The sequence below is a fragment of the Stegostoma tigrinum genome, chromosome 25 (genome assembly GCF_030684315.1).
Source record: "Stegostoma tigrinum isolate sSteTig4 chromosome 25, sSteTig4.hap1, whole genome shotgun sequence".
NCBI classification, from domain to species: Eukaryota; Metazoa; Chordata; class Chondrichthyes; order Orectolobiformes; family Stegostomatidae; genus Stegostoma; species Stegostoma tigrinum.
Window position 1 is genome coordinate 22,366,048 of NC_081378.1, and position 16,983 is coordinate 22,383,030.

The window sequence follows — 16,983 nt, forward strand, 5'->3', positions numbered from 1 at the left end:
CTCACCGCCTTCCTGAGGACAGTGAGTGTTGAGCAATTAATGCTGGTCTTAATTAATAAGAAAAAGTCCAGATGAATTCCAATTACATGGTATGAGTATGTTTCACAGATAATCTAGGAATTGTGCAGACAATTCGTCCTCTTTGTCCACTGTAGGAATCCTGTGTTTTATGATCATGTTAGCTAATGTGCAAGAACTTCAAAATTTTGGTGCAGGAGAGAACAGGAATGTTTTAGGGGATAAAAATACCTTTCTTCATCCTTTAGTCAGTTTCAGGTCCCTAATCACTGGATAGCAATTAAAGTAAGTGGCCCAAGACATCCTAGTGTCACATTAGATTAGTGTGGAAATGTTCACTAACAAGTAGAAAATGGATCTGATTACAGTTCATTTTATAAGATTATTATTAATGTTCTGTGTTCACACAATGCCTTGATTCCAGACATCAGGAACATGTGAAATTTGCATTTTATGTTGAATGAGAAGTAATTAGTTTATATTTGTGTGCAATCACAAGCCATGCTGGAAACACGCACATGTTGACATTGAGTGGAAGTATTTGGCACACCTGAGAGAAAGCCCTACTGCCCTGATAACCTATTGACACTAAGCCTGTTCCTACATTTATTATGTTCATACATGAAGAATAGCTGCACAGTTAGGGTGGTAGCAGCGGATTGGACTATAAAGAAATCAGTGTAATTCTTGATTCTCAAATTTGCTGTGCCTTCACTAATTCTGTTGTTTGTAAGTGTCTGTACTAATTGATTGTTTCTCCCAGAAGAGTTTGCATACATTCATTAAAAAAAATGCTATAATGTTATAAAATACACTTTTTTTTATTTCAAGTGACTCTTTATAATTGTGGGTACAGCCACAAGGACTGCAGTCTTTGTCTCTCGGCTAACAAAACATACGATTGCACTTGGTGTAAGCCCCTGAAAAGATGCGTTTATAAACGTCACTGTGATGATGTTATTGCTACAACTGATCAGTGTCCATTTCCAACTATTTCACAGGTAAGTAAAGATGATTAAGACTTATTTTCCCTGATCTCGAAAATGTCTGAAATTGTGGTGATTAATTAATACTATTGTGGGAAAGAACCTAATTTTCGCTACAAACGCCATGATAATTGGGTCCAAAATCTGGGTATACATTTTATATAAACTTTTCTGACATATTTAGTAGGCAAATTACATTACAGAATGATCACAGTCACTGAGGAAGAATATTCCTACTTCCAAAATTAGACGTAACAGCCTGTGGGTATGTTCAATAAAATATCTATTGGTCTTTATTTTCAGTTGTCTGGATGTGTAAAGCTATATCAGTTCTTAAAGTAAAACAAAACTACATGCATAAAGTTAATCCATTAATTATGACTGTCGTTTAGCTGGATCCCATAAATGGACCTCTTGAGGGAGGAATCCTTCTGACCATCAAAGGCTCAAATCTTGGAATATCTTCTGATGATATCAGGGAAATCAAAGTTGGAAATGCTGTATGCAGTCAAGTCGCAGAACAATATTCCGTCTCTGTCAGGTACACCAGAAGTAACTGTGAAATACAAATGACTGCTGAATAAAAAAAATTACCTATCAAAAAGTAAAGTTACAAAAGTCAGTTCTGCAATGCTGTTGAAAACTGAAATTAAAAACAAACAGCTGGAAATATTCAACAGAATGGTGGCATCTATGGAATATAGCAGGTGTTACTGTGTTCAATGAAATATCGTTGATCTAAAACATTAATTCCATTTCTCCTTCCATGTATGCTGTGACATCTGCTGAACACTCGGACAATTTCTGCTTTTATTGTAAATTAACACTGTAATTTAGGCTCAAAACGTTGTATTGATTTTCTGATTTTATTACTTGTCAAAAGTGGTCTTCTACAGCCTTGTATGTTTGAGTTTTCGCTAAACAGTGTTCTCAATAGCATACAAAAACTGAAATTGCTGAAATAGCTTGGCAGATCTGGTAGCATCTGAGGAGAGAAATCAGAGCTAATGTTTTAGGTCCACTGACCCTTCCTCAACTTCCGCAGATGCTGCTAGACCTGCTGAGCTTTTCCAGCAATTTCTGTTTTTGTTTCCGATTTGCAGCATCACAGTTCTTTTGATTTTCTCAACAGTAAATCCTTACTTAAGCAAAACTATTCAAGGAAACATATCTTCTGTAATAATGTTCCAGTTGACGTCGATATGAATCATCTGGCGCAGCTGATGTGATTTAGTGCACACACTTTAGTGACACTGATAAATTATGTCTCTAATTTTGTTGTCTTATTATCTGACATTTATTTCTGACAACCAAAATAGTTTGTACACCTCATCTAGTCAATACTGGGGCATAGATATGTAATAATGGGATCGAGGAAACAAAGACCCGTTCTTTAGTCCTCTTCCTTCTGATGTTCATATAAGAGTGAAATTCCGTGTTGGCAATTTTTCTTCTGTTAATTTAAAAAGTAATATTAGCTCAATAGTGTACAATTGTAACCACATGTCAATCTGCAGCAAGAATGTACTTCTGTGGTGCTAGCCAACTCCATCCTGCATTATACTCGGCAGAATACTGGAGTAATGTGTCTTAGGTGAAATATCCAAGTAAGAGAAGATTATGTGTTGAGCCAAGCAATGAGATTTTTGTCAAGGGCATGACCTTTGCACTCCAGCATTCTCTAACAGCTCCTTAATCCCGTACAGGCCGCACTAAAGCCTCATGGCTTTTCCAGAGAGCATCATTAGCTAGCCAGATAATTATTATTTGTTTCATTGTGGCTGAGGAGACTGTGCAAAAGGGCAGGATGAGCCTCTGATTCATTGGTACCTAAGTAAATTTTTCAGGTATATGTGTGCTTTCAGTAACTTTTTAGATCCAATTTGAGATATTTATTCTACTGTTATCTTTGGATGAATCCTGTTTTTTTTGTTGAGGGCTGACCTTAGAGGTTTATAAAGTCATAAGGGGCATAGATAGCATGAACAGCCAAGGTCGTTTCTTCCAGGGTAGGAGAGCCCAAAACTAGAGGGCACAGGTTTAAGATGAGGGGGAAAGATTTAAAAAGATCTGAGCTGCCAGAGGAAGTGGTGGAGGTTGGCATGATTACAGTACTTAAAACGCATTTGGAGAGGTACATGAATAAGAAGAGTTTAGAAGGATGTGGACTAAATGCTGGCAAATGAGACTAGATTCATTTAGGATATCTGGCCAGCATGGACGAGCTGGACTGAAAGGCCTGATTCTGAACTGTACAACTCTATGACTATAATATACAAATATTTCCTCTGAAATTAATTTATAAAAATGTTAAATTTGAATTATTCAGTAGCACCTGCAAAATTCACAATTGTCACCTAAATATCAACATTTTATCCTGACATTCTAATTAGGAGCAAAACCAAAAATAAAATTAACATTACGAACTAAAACTCCATTAGGTTTATAATGAGTAAGTGGACATTGTGAAACTGAAAGTAGTTTACATTTCCTTATTCAAGTTGGTTCTCAACTAAAGACATTCTTCATTCCTGCAGAAGTCATTCTCCATCCTTAGCTTTGCAGAGGAACTTTGCACATTGTTGCTCAGGAAAGCAACCAAATGTAAAACAGCATTGCTTCGCATGTATGCATTGTATTGACCAGAGATTATAGGTGAAAATGTATAGAAAACTGAACGACATGGGCTCTTGCAAGATTTGTGGCAGAAATAGATGAGAATTCAGGCAAGGCATATCTCGATATCACAAGCATCCTGTTCCACCTTTTATTCATCTGCTGAGTAGCTTGGCAGGTTTCTCACTGCACAGTGACAAATCACCAATTAAGGGGATTACAGATTATTAAATGCCATGAAGAAATCTTCACATGGAAATAGAAACAGGAACAGGTACCTGGCTATTTAAATTCACTACTTACTCCAAAGGGCCTCTATATTGGACACTGCTCACCAACATTATCAGTATACACCAAGAGCATTAACCACACTTAGCCCATGTCTATGGGTATTGGAATCTAACCCAGCTTCTAAGAACACTCGTGGCAAATCTCCAGTCCACTTGCAGGACACATATGCAGTTCAGTGTGGCACCTTCAGGTGCACCTTAGGCTGCACCAGGAAATATCATTGTAGTGCTGCAGCGAGGATACTGTGCAACTCGAAACAAGACACCCACTCATAGACTGCATCAGGTTGCATCTCCAGCACTGCACTTTCTAACATAGCACTCACTTGCTGTCATAATGCTCACTCATTCTGTACCTGTCTGGATGCTCACAGCATTGCCATGCCTTAACTTGGTGCCTTTTTCCCTCTCAGCCAGAGAGGCTAGGCAAGTATTACTTTTGTCCTCCCTTGCTGTTTAATGCAGACACATGAGCAAAAACCTTGTCAAGGTTGTCCGCAGACCTCAGTAAAGTAAAGGGAGTTCACCTTCACAAAGGGGTCAAGGCAGCCTCTAATACCAGTCTATGGGATTTGACAATGTCAGTCAGCGGTTTAGTGGACAGTAAAGGATCCTTATTGGGGTGGTGAGCCAAATGTCAGGCAGTCCAACACCTGCCTTAACTCTTTCTGCCCTACTGTGGACTGTTATCCTCCTGAAATATGGGAGGCGTAGATACTGGAGAAGATGAATGTGAGGTGTACAGAGGTTACTTTTGTTGCTGGTTGGGAGGTGTCCTGAGCGAGTGAGTAGGAAGCACAGAAAGCGTGAGGTGTTTGTGATATCAGGGGGTAGATTGGGTGAGAATCAGTGAGGGAAGATGTTGCAGGCAGTTGTAAGGGTGGTAGAACATGGGCCTTGGCGGGAGGTGAGAACAGCAACAGTGATAGTGACTGTGAAGTATTGCAGAAAAGACAGTGGCATTTATGTTGGGAAGAGTGAAAGACATAGTATGCTTCCCCACAGTGCTGGGTATTTCTCCGGACAGCTGAAAATGCATTGAACTGAGTGGCAACCTTGGGTCAGACTGGCCTCCTCTGCTCGTCCTGGTGGAAGAAGATGTCCCACATTTGCACCTTCCTGTCCAGCATGACTTCCAGGATTCTGCCCTTAAATTAAAATGCCAATATCCCCCTGCCTGCCATGCACGGCAGCTTTGGATTGCCAGAGTTTCACTTTTAAAGATGACGAGGAAACAAGGGATTCCAATCAATTCCAGCCTATTCCCCCAGTGACCAGTTGTTCCAGGAACAGAGAGTGGAGATAGAATCATACTTGAGGGTTGCCATAGGAGTGGAGTAGGTAGTTAATGAGTTGATTTTGGTATGTTTGGGTGAGAAATCTTGCTGGATCTCATTGTGAGAAATCCTCCCCAAAAAAAAAGCCTCGCACGTGCATTTGAATCTTACTTTTTTTCTGGCTGTGTAAACTAAAGGCTGTGACTCTAAAGCAGGTGCAGGAGCAGAGAGACCTGGTGCATAAGCCATTAAAAGTGACAAGGGAGGAGTTAATAATGTACAAGAGCAACACTGGTTTGGTCTCACCCATGGTATTGTGAACAGTTCTGAATGTCACACTTCAGGAAAAAATGTGAAGGTTTTTCAAAGAATGCAGAAGAGTATGAGGAATTTCAGGAATGAAGGTAGATTGATGAAGCTTGGACTGTTTTCCATGAAGAGAAGGCGTGGGGAGATCCGATCAAAATCAGGACAGTTCTAAACAGCGTAAATGAGGATAAAATAGTGAATCCGAACTAGTGAAAGAATTGCAAGCAGGAAAGCACAGACCTCATGTCGGTTGCGAAAGATGCAGAAATGATATGAAGAAAATATCTTCAGACAGTGAACAATTAGATTCTGGAATGTGCTGCTCAATGGTAGAGGCAGGTTCAACCAAAGTATTCATAAGGGAATTATTTGAAAAGGACCAGAGGGCACAGTTATAAGGAGAAGGCAGGAGAAATGACACTGACGCTGTGTGAGATGCTCATTCAGAGAGCTGATGCAAATATTATTGTCCAAATGGCTATTTTCATTGCTGCAGCAATACTGTGGTTGTCAGATTGAGAACTGTGGTAGGAGGCTAAGATTGGGACCAACTTGGTGGATTTCTCTTGATTTTAGATTTAGAAAGAGCAATTAGTCCAAGTAGGGCTGTATTCCACAGTACTTCAACTGACATCAATTTTGTGGGATATTTGCCTGTTATCACTGCAGAGGGATGAACCATGGAACAGCATTTGGAAGGAAACCCAAACCTTGTGTGGATCCAAGTGGATTACTGCAAGAAGGATTGCCAGGCAATGCCTTCAACCTTCCTCAACTGAATGCTTCACTACCTCCAAATTCCAGCAGATGTTTTATAGCATGAACATATTTTGTGTAAGATTATATCCTCACTTAGATGGAGGAGAATGTTTTAATTTAATAACTGCTTACTTGCATCACGTAATCCAAGTTTAGCCTATTCTACTCTGATTTTCATCAGGTCTGGTATTGCTTTCATAATCTACTTTAATTTTTTTTTGTTTTGCAGGGTTGTTTGCGAATTAAGTAACGTTTCAAATTCCCAGCATAATTTTGTTCACATTAAGCTAAAAAATGGGAGACATGGTACTTCAAAAAGCAACTTTGCATACATTGTGAGTATCCCTTTTCCACACATTTTATCAGATTTCAAATTCCATATTTCAGTTTTGTTTGCTGTGAAGGTAGCTAAACAAATTCAGCATTTTATCTACAATCCCTAATTTCCTAAAATATATATTAGAAAAATAGTGTCAATCAATAAAAACTCCGTAGAAGCACTTAGATGTTTTATCTCATTACTTGCAGAAATTGTAACTCAATGTCGAGCTCACCTGTGTTTTTTTTACCAAAATTGACCAGGACCCAAAACCTACACTCATTACTCCATCACGAGGGATAAATGCTGGAGGAACCAGTCTAACAATAAGAGGAGAAAACTTAAATATTGGAAGGCAAGAAGATGTAAAAGTGACGCTGGATAACATACCATGCACCCTGTAAGCTGAACAATTTATTGTTATTTGGAACTGACTATAAACAAAGAGATTGTGACATGTTAGACTGTAGATTGTATTTACATATGCATTCATGATTCGGCATACATATTACTGTAGGAAAGTAGAAATCAGACCAATCAACTAAGTTTTCTTTCTCGGTGTGGAGCTGGAGGAACACAGCAGGCCAGGCAGCCTCAGAGGAGCAGGAATGTTGACTCTTCTTTAGAAATGGGGGAAGAGTGAAGGGAGCTCCAAAATAGAGGGAGAGGAGGGGTGGCATTGGGGAAGGTAGCTGGGATGGTGATTGGTGAATGCAGGGTGGCAGTGGTGGGGGTTGGTCAATGAGGTCAGTGAGGTGGGAGGAACGGATGGGTGGGAGAGAAGATAAGCAGATTGTGTCAGGTCAAGGAGGTGGGGATGAGAAGAAGGGTTGGTTGTGGGATGAGGCTCAGGGTAGGGAGATTTTGAAACTAGTAAAGTCCACAATGAGTCCATTGTGTTGTAGGCCTCCAAGGTGGAATATGAGACACTTTTCCTCCATTTTTCGGATGGTGTCATTGTGACATTGGAGGACACCCAGGATGGACATGTCGCCCAGGGAGTGGGAGATTTACCAGTTTCAAAACCTCTCCATACCCACCCTCATCACATGACTGGCCCTCCCTCTCATCCCCGCTTCCTAGACATGATACAATCTGCTCACCTTCTCTCTCACCCATCCGCCCCTTCCACTTTGCTGACCACTCTCTACATGCACTCACCTATCACCATCCCACCTACTTTCCCCAGCCCCACCCCTCCCTCTCTATTTATTTCTGAGCTCCCTTGCACCGCTCCCTTTGTGAAGAAGTGTCCTGACCCGAAATATCAGCTTTCCTGCTCCTCTGATGCTGCCTGGACTGTTGTGTTCCTCCAGCTCCCAGCGTCGGCAGTTCTTACTATCTCCTGTGTTTTCTTTCAATTTATTTTATGTTCTTCCTTCATCTGCTGAAGGTAATGGCAATCATAGTGAAATAAAATTCTATGATATAGACTTCTTCATATTCCTCATTTGAGCAGACTTTTACTTGTAAACAGTCAAGCCAGTGAGTTTCATGCTTTTTTGTCTATTGAAAATATTACACTTTAGCTTCAGCCTGTGTTCACCTAACAGCCCAGCTGTACCCTCAGCAAGGAGTGCATGTGTAACATTAACTATCTTGTCCAAATCCCTCACCTCACACTCACATTGGCCAATTATAGCAACCACAACAAAGTTCTGGCTGTTACAAGCTTACTTCAGATTGATCGTTCATCAAATCTGTGGTATTCCTAATCTTTAGAGATCATATGAATCTTCAGAATCATTGAGAGTGCTCCAGAACTTTCAAGGTGCTAGGGTGAACTATTTTATTTCTGTCTTGTGTGCGAGGGCTTTCAGTTCCCAATTAAAGAAAATAAAATAGATACACTTCAACAAGCATCAAGGAAATTCATTAAAGAACCCCCTAGATTTCCCTTGAACACTTTTTTGCAACCATTTTGCAACCATTTTTAAAACAGCATTGTTAGAGTGTTTGGGAAAGTTACTCATTGGACTAATCAGTGTTTGTACAGGGGAAGTAAACTAAGGAAATGAAGATAGATTTTCTTTAAGAAACAACCCTGCCAAATCTTAGATAATAAAATGTGAGGCTGGATGAACACAGCAGGCCAAGCAGCATCTCAGGAGCACAAAAGCTGACGTTTCGGGCCTAGACCCTTCAAGGTCTAGGCCCGAAACGTCAGCTTTTGTGCTCCTGAGATGCTGCTTGGCCTGCTGTGTTCATCCAGCCTCACATTTTATTATCTTGGAATTCTCCAGCATCTGCAGTTCCCATTATCCCTGCCAAATCTTCTTCTGTTATTAGGGGAGGCAACGGTCTCTTGGTATTATTGCTGGACTGTTAATCCATATATCCGGAATGTTCTGGGCAATTGGGTTCAAATCCTGCCACAGCAAATGGTGGAATTTGAATTCAATAAAAATCTGGAGTCAAGAGTCTAATGATAACCATGAACCCATTGCTGATTGTTGGGAAAAATCCATTTGGTTCACTAATGTCCTTTAGAGAAGGAAACTGCCATCCTTACCCTGTTTGGCCTACATGTGACTGCAGACCCACAGCAATGTGGTTGACTCTGACTGTCCTCTGGGCAGTTAAGAATGATGATAAATGCTGGCTCAGCCAGTGATGCCCTCATCGTGTGAATACATTTTAAAAATTCATCAGCTTTATTGTGTGCTTCTTAATGCTATACTTAAAACATTGTATGAAATAATTAAGAAATGAGACTAGATCACTGGGATGTTAATTTTGATTTGATTTGCTGTTGTCAATGTACTGAGATACAGTTTTTGTATGCTAAGCAGACAAATCATACCTTACATAAGTACATCAGGGTAATAGAACAGAATAGAATAGAACATTTTCTCATGCCAGCCTTGATTCAATGATAATGCTCTCATTCTTGGAGTCAAACCTTGTGGTTCAGGTTCCTAGTTTGGAACTTGAGCACATAACCTGGACTGATACTTGACTGCTGTGCTGAAGGAGTTCTTCACAACTTGAGGTGCCACTTTTGGATGATACAATGAACAAAACACACCTTTTCTCACTGGGTAGATATAATTGTTTGAAGAAGAGCAGGGAGTGCTTTGTTATACCAGCCAACATTTATTCCTCATCTAATTGGTCATGTACCTCATCACTGATAGGTCAGTACTACTCTATGTTGTACACCATTTGAAGGAAAAACTAGGGGCGACAATGGTGTAGAATGTACTGTGGGTGGGAACTTCAATATGCATCACCAAGAGTGGCTTCGTAACAGTACTACTGTCTGAGTTGGTGGAGTCCCAAGAGGCATAGCTGCTAGACTAGATCTGTGATAGGTGCTGAGAGATTGAACAAGAGGGAAAAATATACTTGACCTTATCCTCACCGAGTTGCCTGCCACTAATGTATTGCTCATGACAGAATCCTTAGTAATGACTACTACACGGTTTTTGTTAAAAGAAAGTCCTGTCTTCATATTGAGAATACCTTACATCCTTTTATGTGGCACTATCACTGTGTAAATGGGATAGACATCAAACAAATCCTGCATTCCCACATTGGGCATCCATGAGGTGCTGTGAGCCATCAGAAGCAGCAGAATTGTACTCCATCATAATTTGAAACCTTGTGGCCTGGCATGCCCCCCACAGTACCATTTACCATCAAGCCAGAGGATCACCCCTGGCTCAATGAAGAGTGCATGAGGGCATGCCAGGAGGAACCAGGCGTAAATACAAATAAGATGTCAAACTGGTGATGCTACAATACAGGAACACTTGCATGCCAATAGAGCCAAGCAATGACACAATCAACAGATCATATCTAAGCTCTGCAGAATCCTACCACGTCAAGTTATGAATGGTGATGGACAACTAACAGGACGAGGAGGCTCCACAAACATGCCCATCCTTAATGATGGGAGGCCCCAGCACAGAAGAGGAGGCTGAAGGATTTGTAACAATCTTCAGCCAGTAGTACTGAGTGGGTAATCCATTTTGACATCCTCCAGAGGTCTCTAGTGCCACAGATGCTGGTCTTCAGCCAGTTTGATTAACTCCTTGTGATATCGAGAAACAGCTGAAGACACTGGATGTTGCAAAGGCTATGGGGTTCTGACAACATCTCAGCAATAGTGTTGAAGGTCTGGGGTCCAGACTTGCCAAGCTCCTAGCCAAGCTGTTCCAGTACAGTTACAACATTGGTATCTGTTTGTCAATGGGAAAACTGGCACTGGTATGTTCTGTGTACAAACAGCAGGACAATTCCAATCTGGCCAATTATTGCCCCATTAGTCTACTCTTAATCATCAGTAAGGCGATGGAAGGTGGTATCAACTATGCTAAGAAGCAGTACTTGCTCAGCAGTAGACTGCTCATTGACACCAAGTTTGGATTCTGCCAAGACCACTCAGTTTCTGATCTCCTGACAGCCTTGGTTCAAACATGGACAAAAGAGCTGAATTCAGAAGTGAGGTGAGAGTGAGGGCCCTGAACATCAAGTTTCACTTGACTGAGTGGGTCAATGAGGAGTCCTGGCAAAACTGGAGTCAGTGGGAATCGGGCGTGGGAGTGGGGGTGCCCTACATTACTGCAAGCCATATACGGCACAAAAGAAGATGGTAGTTGTTGATGTTGCTGGAAGCCAGTCATTTCGGCCCTAGTCATCTCTGCTGGAGTTTCTCGGGAGTGCCCTAGGTCCAACAGTCTTCAGCTGCTTCCTCCACTGCCAACCCTCCATCATGTGGTCAGAGGTTGTGATGTTCACTGATGATTGCACAATGTTCAGCATCTTTCACCACTTCTCAGATACTGAAGTAGTCCATTAGTATCCAAATGTAGCAACACCTGGACATTATCCTGGTGTGGGCTGCAAAGTGGCAGAGAGAATCTGACTGTCATTCCCTGTTATTCAATGGCATTGCCATCACTGAATTCCACAGTATCAACATCCTGGGAGTTACTATTGACTAGAATCCAAACTGAAGCAGCCATATAAATAATGTGGCTACCACAGAAAGTCAGAGGTTAGAAATCCAGCAATAAATAACTCCCCTCCTAGCTCACCAAAGCTTCTCCACCATCTACAAGGTGCAAGTCAGGAGCAATATTCGCTCTAAGCTGTGTGCATGTGCACACCCTCCAAGTTTCCATGAACAGTGATTGGTTTTGTCATGTCGAACGTGCTATTGACATCTGGTTCCAGAAGTCATTGCCGCACATGGGCCTCAGAAACCCTCACAGAATGTAAATTAGAGAGAACTAGAGAGTAATGGAATACTCTCAACTTCCCTGAATGACTGCAGCTGCAGTAACACTCAAGAAGCTTGGTGCTGTCCAAAACAAAGAAACCACTTAATTGGTATCACATCCATAAACATCACCTGCAAGTTACCCTCCAAGCCACTCGTCATTCTGACTTGGAAATACATCACTGTTTCTTTAGCATCACTCTGTCAATACCCTGGATCTCCCTGTCCAAGGCATTTACAGGCCGATCAACAGCGAAAGCAGCAATACAAGAAAGCAAGATAACAAAGTGTGAAGCTGGATGAACACAGCAGGCCCAGCAGCATCTTAGGAGCACAAAAGCTGACGTTTCGGGCCTAGACCCTTCAACAGAGAGGGGGATGGGGAGAGGGCTCTGAAATAAATAGGGAGAGAGGGGGAGGCGGACCGAAGATGGAGAGAAAAGAAGATAGGAGGAGGGGAGATATGGGTGGGGAGGTAGGGAGGGGATAGGTCAGTCCAGGAAGGACGGACAGGTCAAGGAGGTGGGATGAGGTTAGTAGGTAGGAAATGGAGGTGTGGCTTGAGGTGGGAGGAGGGGATGGGTGAGAGGAAGAACAGGTTAGGGAGGCGGGGACGAGCTGGGCTGGTTTTGGGATGCAGTGGGGGAAGGGGAGATTTTGAAACTTGTGAAGTCCATGTTGATACCATTGGGTTGCAGGGTTCCCAAGCGGAATATGGGTTGCTGTTCCTGCAACCTTCGGGTGGCGTCATTGTGGCACTGCGGGAGGCTCATGATGGACATGTCGTCTGAGGAATGGGAGGGGGAGTGGAAATGGTTCATGACTGGGAGGTGCAGTTGTTTATTTCCGAACCGAGCGGAGGTGTTCTGCAAAGCGGTCCCCAAGCCTCCGCTTGGTTTCCCCAATGTAGAGGAAGCCACACCAGGTGGAGTGGATACAGTAAACCACATTGGCAGATGTGCAGGTGAACCTCTGCTTAATATGGAAAGTCATCTTGGGGCCTGAGATGGGGGTGAGAGAGGAGGTGTGGGGGCAAGTGTAGCATTTCCTGCGGTTGCAGGGGAAGGAGCCGGGTGTGGTGGGGTTGGAGGGGAGTGTGGAGCAGACAAGGGAGTCACACAGAGAGTGGTCTTTCTCTGGAAGGCAGACAAGAGTGGGGATGGAAAAGATGGCTCCCTCTACATTGGGGAAACCGAGTGGAGGCTTGGGGACCGCTTTGCAGAACACCTCTGCTTCGTTCGCAATAAACAACTGCACCTCACAGTCGCGAACCATTTTAACTCCCCTCCCATTCCTTAGATGACATGTCCATCATGGGCCTCCTGCACTGTCACAATGATGCCACCCAGAGGTTGCAGGAACAGCAACTCATATTCTGCTTGTGAACCCTGCAGCCCAATGGTATCAATGTGGATTTCATAAGCTTCAAAATCTCCCCCCCGCCCCACTGCGTCCCAAAACCGGCCCAGCTCGTCCCCTCCCCCCACTGCATCCCAAAACCAGCCCAGCTTGTCCCCGCCTCCCTAACCTGTTCCTTTTCTCACCTATCTCCTCCTCCCACCTCAAGCCACACCTCCATTTCCTACCTACTAACCTCATCCCGCCTCCTTGACCTGTCTATCCTCCCTGGACTGACCTACCCCCTCCTTACCTCCCGTCCCATACTCTCCTCTCCACCTATCTTCTTTTCTCTCCATCTTTGGTCCGCCTCCCCCTATCTCCCTATTTATTTCAGAACCCTCTCCCCATCCCCCTCTCTGATGAAGGGTTTCGGCCCGAAACGTCAGCTTTTATGCTCCTGAGATGCTGCTTGGCCTGCTGTGTTCATCCAGCTTCACACTTTGTTATCTTGGATTCTCCAGCATCTGCAGTTCCCATTATCTCTGAATACAGCAAAGCAGCTCATCACCACCTTCTCAAGGCAAAGTAGGGATAGTCACAACTAGCAACCTGCACATTTCAAAACCAAATAAAAAAAAAGTCTTGTGTCTCTGGATCATACTGTTGAGGGTTATTTTAATGTATATTGTTAGATTAATTTTGTGAATCTTGTTTTCATATGTACTTAGTGACTTGTTGGCTGCAGTCTTCCCCAATAATAAATTCTAGAATGAGTTTTTGATTTTTCTTTAAAATCCGACTGAAGTTTTCTTTTATTTTCTACAGGATAGCATTCAATGAAAGCCTGATCTGTATCACTGGTCCTTTTAATGAAACTGTTAAAAGTGGTGACAAAAATTGTACTGTTTTTGTACGCTATGGAAAATTCACAAAGAAAGCTATTGAGATCTATCCTTTTCAATATGTCCCTAATCCTGTAATCCGAGATGTTTATCCACAAAAAAGTATTTACAGGTAATATTCTACATGTTATTTTAAAATAACCTGGTTTCCAATCAAACTTTGGTAAAACCTCTTTTCCTGACAAAACGTTTGATTTATTCAGAACATTACGCACTGGTTCAAATATTCACTCCTATCTGGTATTGAATGCCAACACACAATTGTTCCCACTCAAAATCTGAACTTGATGATTTGTACACCCAGCTTTTTTATGGTTCTGTTATGTATTTGAGAGAAAATATGAAAAGCTGGGAAGGAAGTGAGAGTGGGACTATTTGCCTGTAGTGTGAATCTATGAACCTAATTTGTCTTGCTGTCCTCCAGTGAGTGTATGCCCTACTCAGTTCACAGTACACCAGCTTTAAATGTATGACATCCAGCCAATACCTGATAGAAAAGACTATTTGAACCATTTTCTTTTCTCTTAAGTGGAGGAACGGAGGGACCTGCCTAACCAATCTTAGGTTCCTATTCCAAGTTAGCCTTGAATGGCATAATAATTTTTTGGGGTACATTTTTAAATCAGCACAACCTTGTCAAAAATAATTGTAGAAAACAAGATTTATGTAGATGTATCTAATTTCTTTGTTTTCAATATATTTATCAATCGACAATTGATCATCCTTCGTGTTGTTTGAATCAATTTGGTAATATCCTGTCTGCCTTCCTTTTGTTTTTGCTCCTTTAGTTATTCATTTCCCATACCATGATTTTTCTTTACTCCCTCGATGCTTTTATGTATGTGCTTACAAACATTTCTCTCTTTTTTTTCTCATCAGCCAATGTTAATAAGTCAGTCATGCTAAATAATTTGCTTTCTTAATGTAGCGGGGGCAGAAATATCACAGTGACTGGACAGGGATTTGATGCTGTACAAAAACGCATCATGAAAGTGAAAGTAATGGAGAATGGACAACTTGTAGAAAAGGTACAGTTTGTTTCTCATTAACATTGACATATAGTCATTTTCAAGAAGTGAGGCTAATGTAATTAAGTTAATAGCTGAAAAAATTTCATATGGAGAAAGGCTCAAGCCAAAATGAAATTGAGTGCTTTTGTAATTCTGCATCTTGGTTTCTTGAGTCATGTTTTAACTTGTCAATTTGTACTTGTTATAAGGCTCTGAATTCTAAAACAAAGGAAGCATGACTTTCATTTCTTTCCAGATATTTGTTTCTTACTCTTTTAATCTTCAATGACAGCCTACAAAATATCATTATATCTGCTATATGAAATGCACCAAAGCTACTTGTTAAAGAAATGAGGTGTCATTATTAACATTATGCAGTTGTGAACGTGGATGAAATACCTAACAACAGTATGGAACAGGCAAAGCACATACTTATGTCTATTACCATTAGAGAATTTGTCTTGAATAGGTCATTGGTTTGTTGCCAGAGGCTATAGTTTGAGGGGACTAAATCATATTAAATATGGCTGCCCAGGTAACACTCCCATTCTTACTGCCCACTGTATTAGCAGGATTAACAGGTTGGTAATCAACGTGTTTAACCAAGTTATTAAGGTGCCATTAACTCTTGGATTGGGATTTGAAGCCTGGAACTTCTGGCTTGGGGGCAGGGACATTATCTGATTGTGCTACAAGACCTTCTGGATGACAAGATTGTCTAATGGTTAATCATTCATGACTAAAGCCTTAGAGCATTGTGTTAAGTCAAAGTGCCTACAAGGATTCTCAACTAGATCTCATTTGCTTCATACAGTGGGTATCTTGTCTGAGTGGCAATATTCTCTTCTCTGTCAGAGGAGGGGAGCACCCTACTTACAAAGTATATAATTAGCATTCCTCATTCAGATATATATTTTTAACATAACCAAATTTAATAATGTAAGCATCCTATCATTATGGATGTAGATATTACTGCAATTATTGTTTGGAAGGAAGAAATACATTTTGTATGTGAAATCTTTATATTCTCTTGCAGAATGAAACTAAAGCCTTAAAAAGTTCGAATAGTTCAATGCTCATCTTTCCATCGCCTCCTGCAAACCAGAAGAATGTTTATATCTTTGTCATATTGGATAATTTTAATGAAAACCAAACCTTTGAATATGTAGAGGATCCAGTCTTTGAGCGTTTTAAAAATGATGTGTTAGTGCTTAAGCAACCACCAATCTTCATTAAGGTAATTCTTAGTTGTGAGCTTTGAAAGACTTTTTTTGCTGCTTCTGTATGCATTGTCTTGTGTTACATGTTTCATTCATACTTCTGGTATTATTGGTTTGAATGTTTGGATTAGCTTCACTCTGTTCGATTTTAACTGGGTATAATCAATCTCAGAAATGGCTGGAGGTTGTCACACCAAATCTACGTAATGTTGTAATCTGGTTCGATAGTTTCACCAGAAATCTCCCAGTAATTTGTCAGGAAAATAATCTGATAGTCTTCCCATGACAGGCAACAACATTACTACTGCTTGAACCCTGTGCCAACCAACATACTCAGAGTAACTATTGACCAAAGGGTTAACAGAACTATACAAGTACTGCGGCTACAAGAATAGAGACTGTCTGGGAATTCTGCAGTGTGTTTGGAGCTTCTCCGAAACTAGTCTGCCATGCGTAAAGCAGAAGCCAGGGCTATGATGAAACTATTTCCACCTGCCTGGATGAATGTGATTCCAATCACACTCAAATTCTATATTATTTGGATCAAAGCAAATGTTTTGGCTCACCATCAGAGTACAGTTACAGCATTATGCACCATCTCCAATCTGCATTGCAACAACTCACCAAAGGTTCTTCGACAGCACGTTTGACACCAACAATCTCCATTGCTGAAACAGGCAATGACAGTAGAAGTTTGGAATCACTGGCA

At 41.4% G+C, this 16,983-nt stretch overlaps 1 protein-coding gene across 6 annotated transcripts in view; it reads left to right on the forward strand.

Moving 5' to 3' along the window:
- The window catches only part of LOC125463092 (plexin-B2-like), a 249,766-nt gene that overhangs the window by 202,778 nt on the left and 30,005 nt on the right, over nucleotides 1–16,983 (forward strand). For all 6 annotated transcript variants that reach the window (XM_059654544.1, XM_059654546.1, XM_059654548.1 and 3 more), the window contains 7 exons: nucleotides 850–1,019; nucleotides 1,397–1,545; nucleotides 6,485–6,590; nucleotides 6,838–6,974; nucleotides 13,968–14,156; nucleotides 14,973–15,072; nucleotides 16,091–16,291. In XM_059654544.1, coding sequence (XP_059510527.1) covers nucleotides 850–1,019; nucleotides 1,397–1,545; nucleotides 6,485–6,590; nucleotides 6,838–6,974; nucleotides 13,968–14,156; nucleotides 14,973–15,072; nucleotides 16,091–16,291 — 1,052 coding nt within the window. The remainder of the gene's footprint in view (nucleotides 1–849; nucleotides 1,020–1,396; nucleotides 1,546–6,484; nucleotides 6,591–6,837; nucleotides 6,975–13,967; nucleotides 14,157–14,972; nucleotides 15,073–16,090; nucleotides 16,292–16,983) is intronic.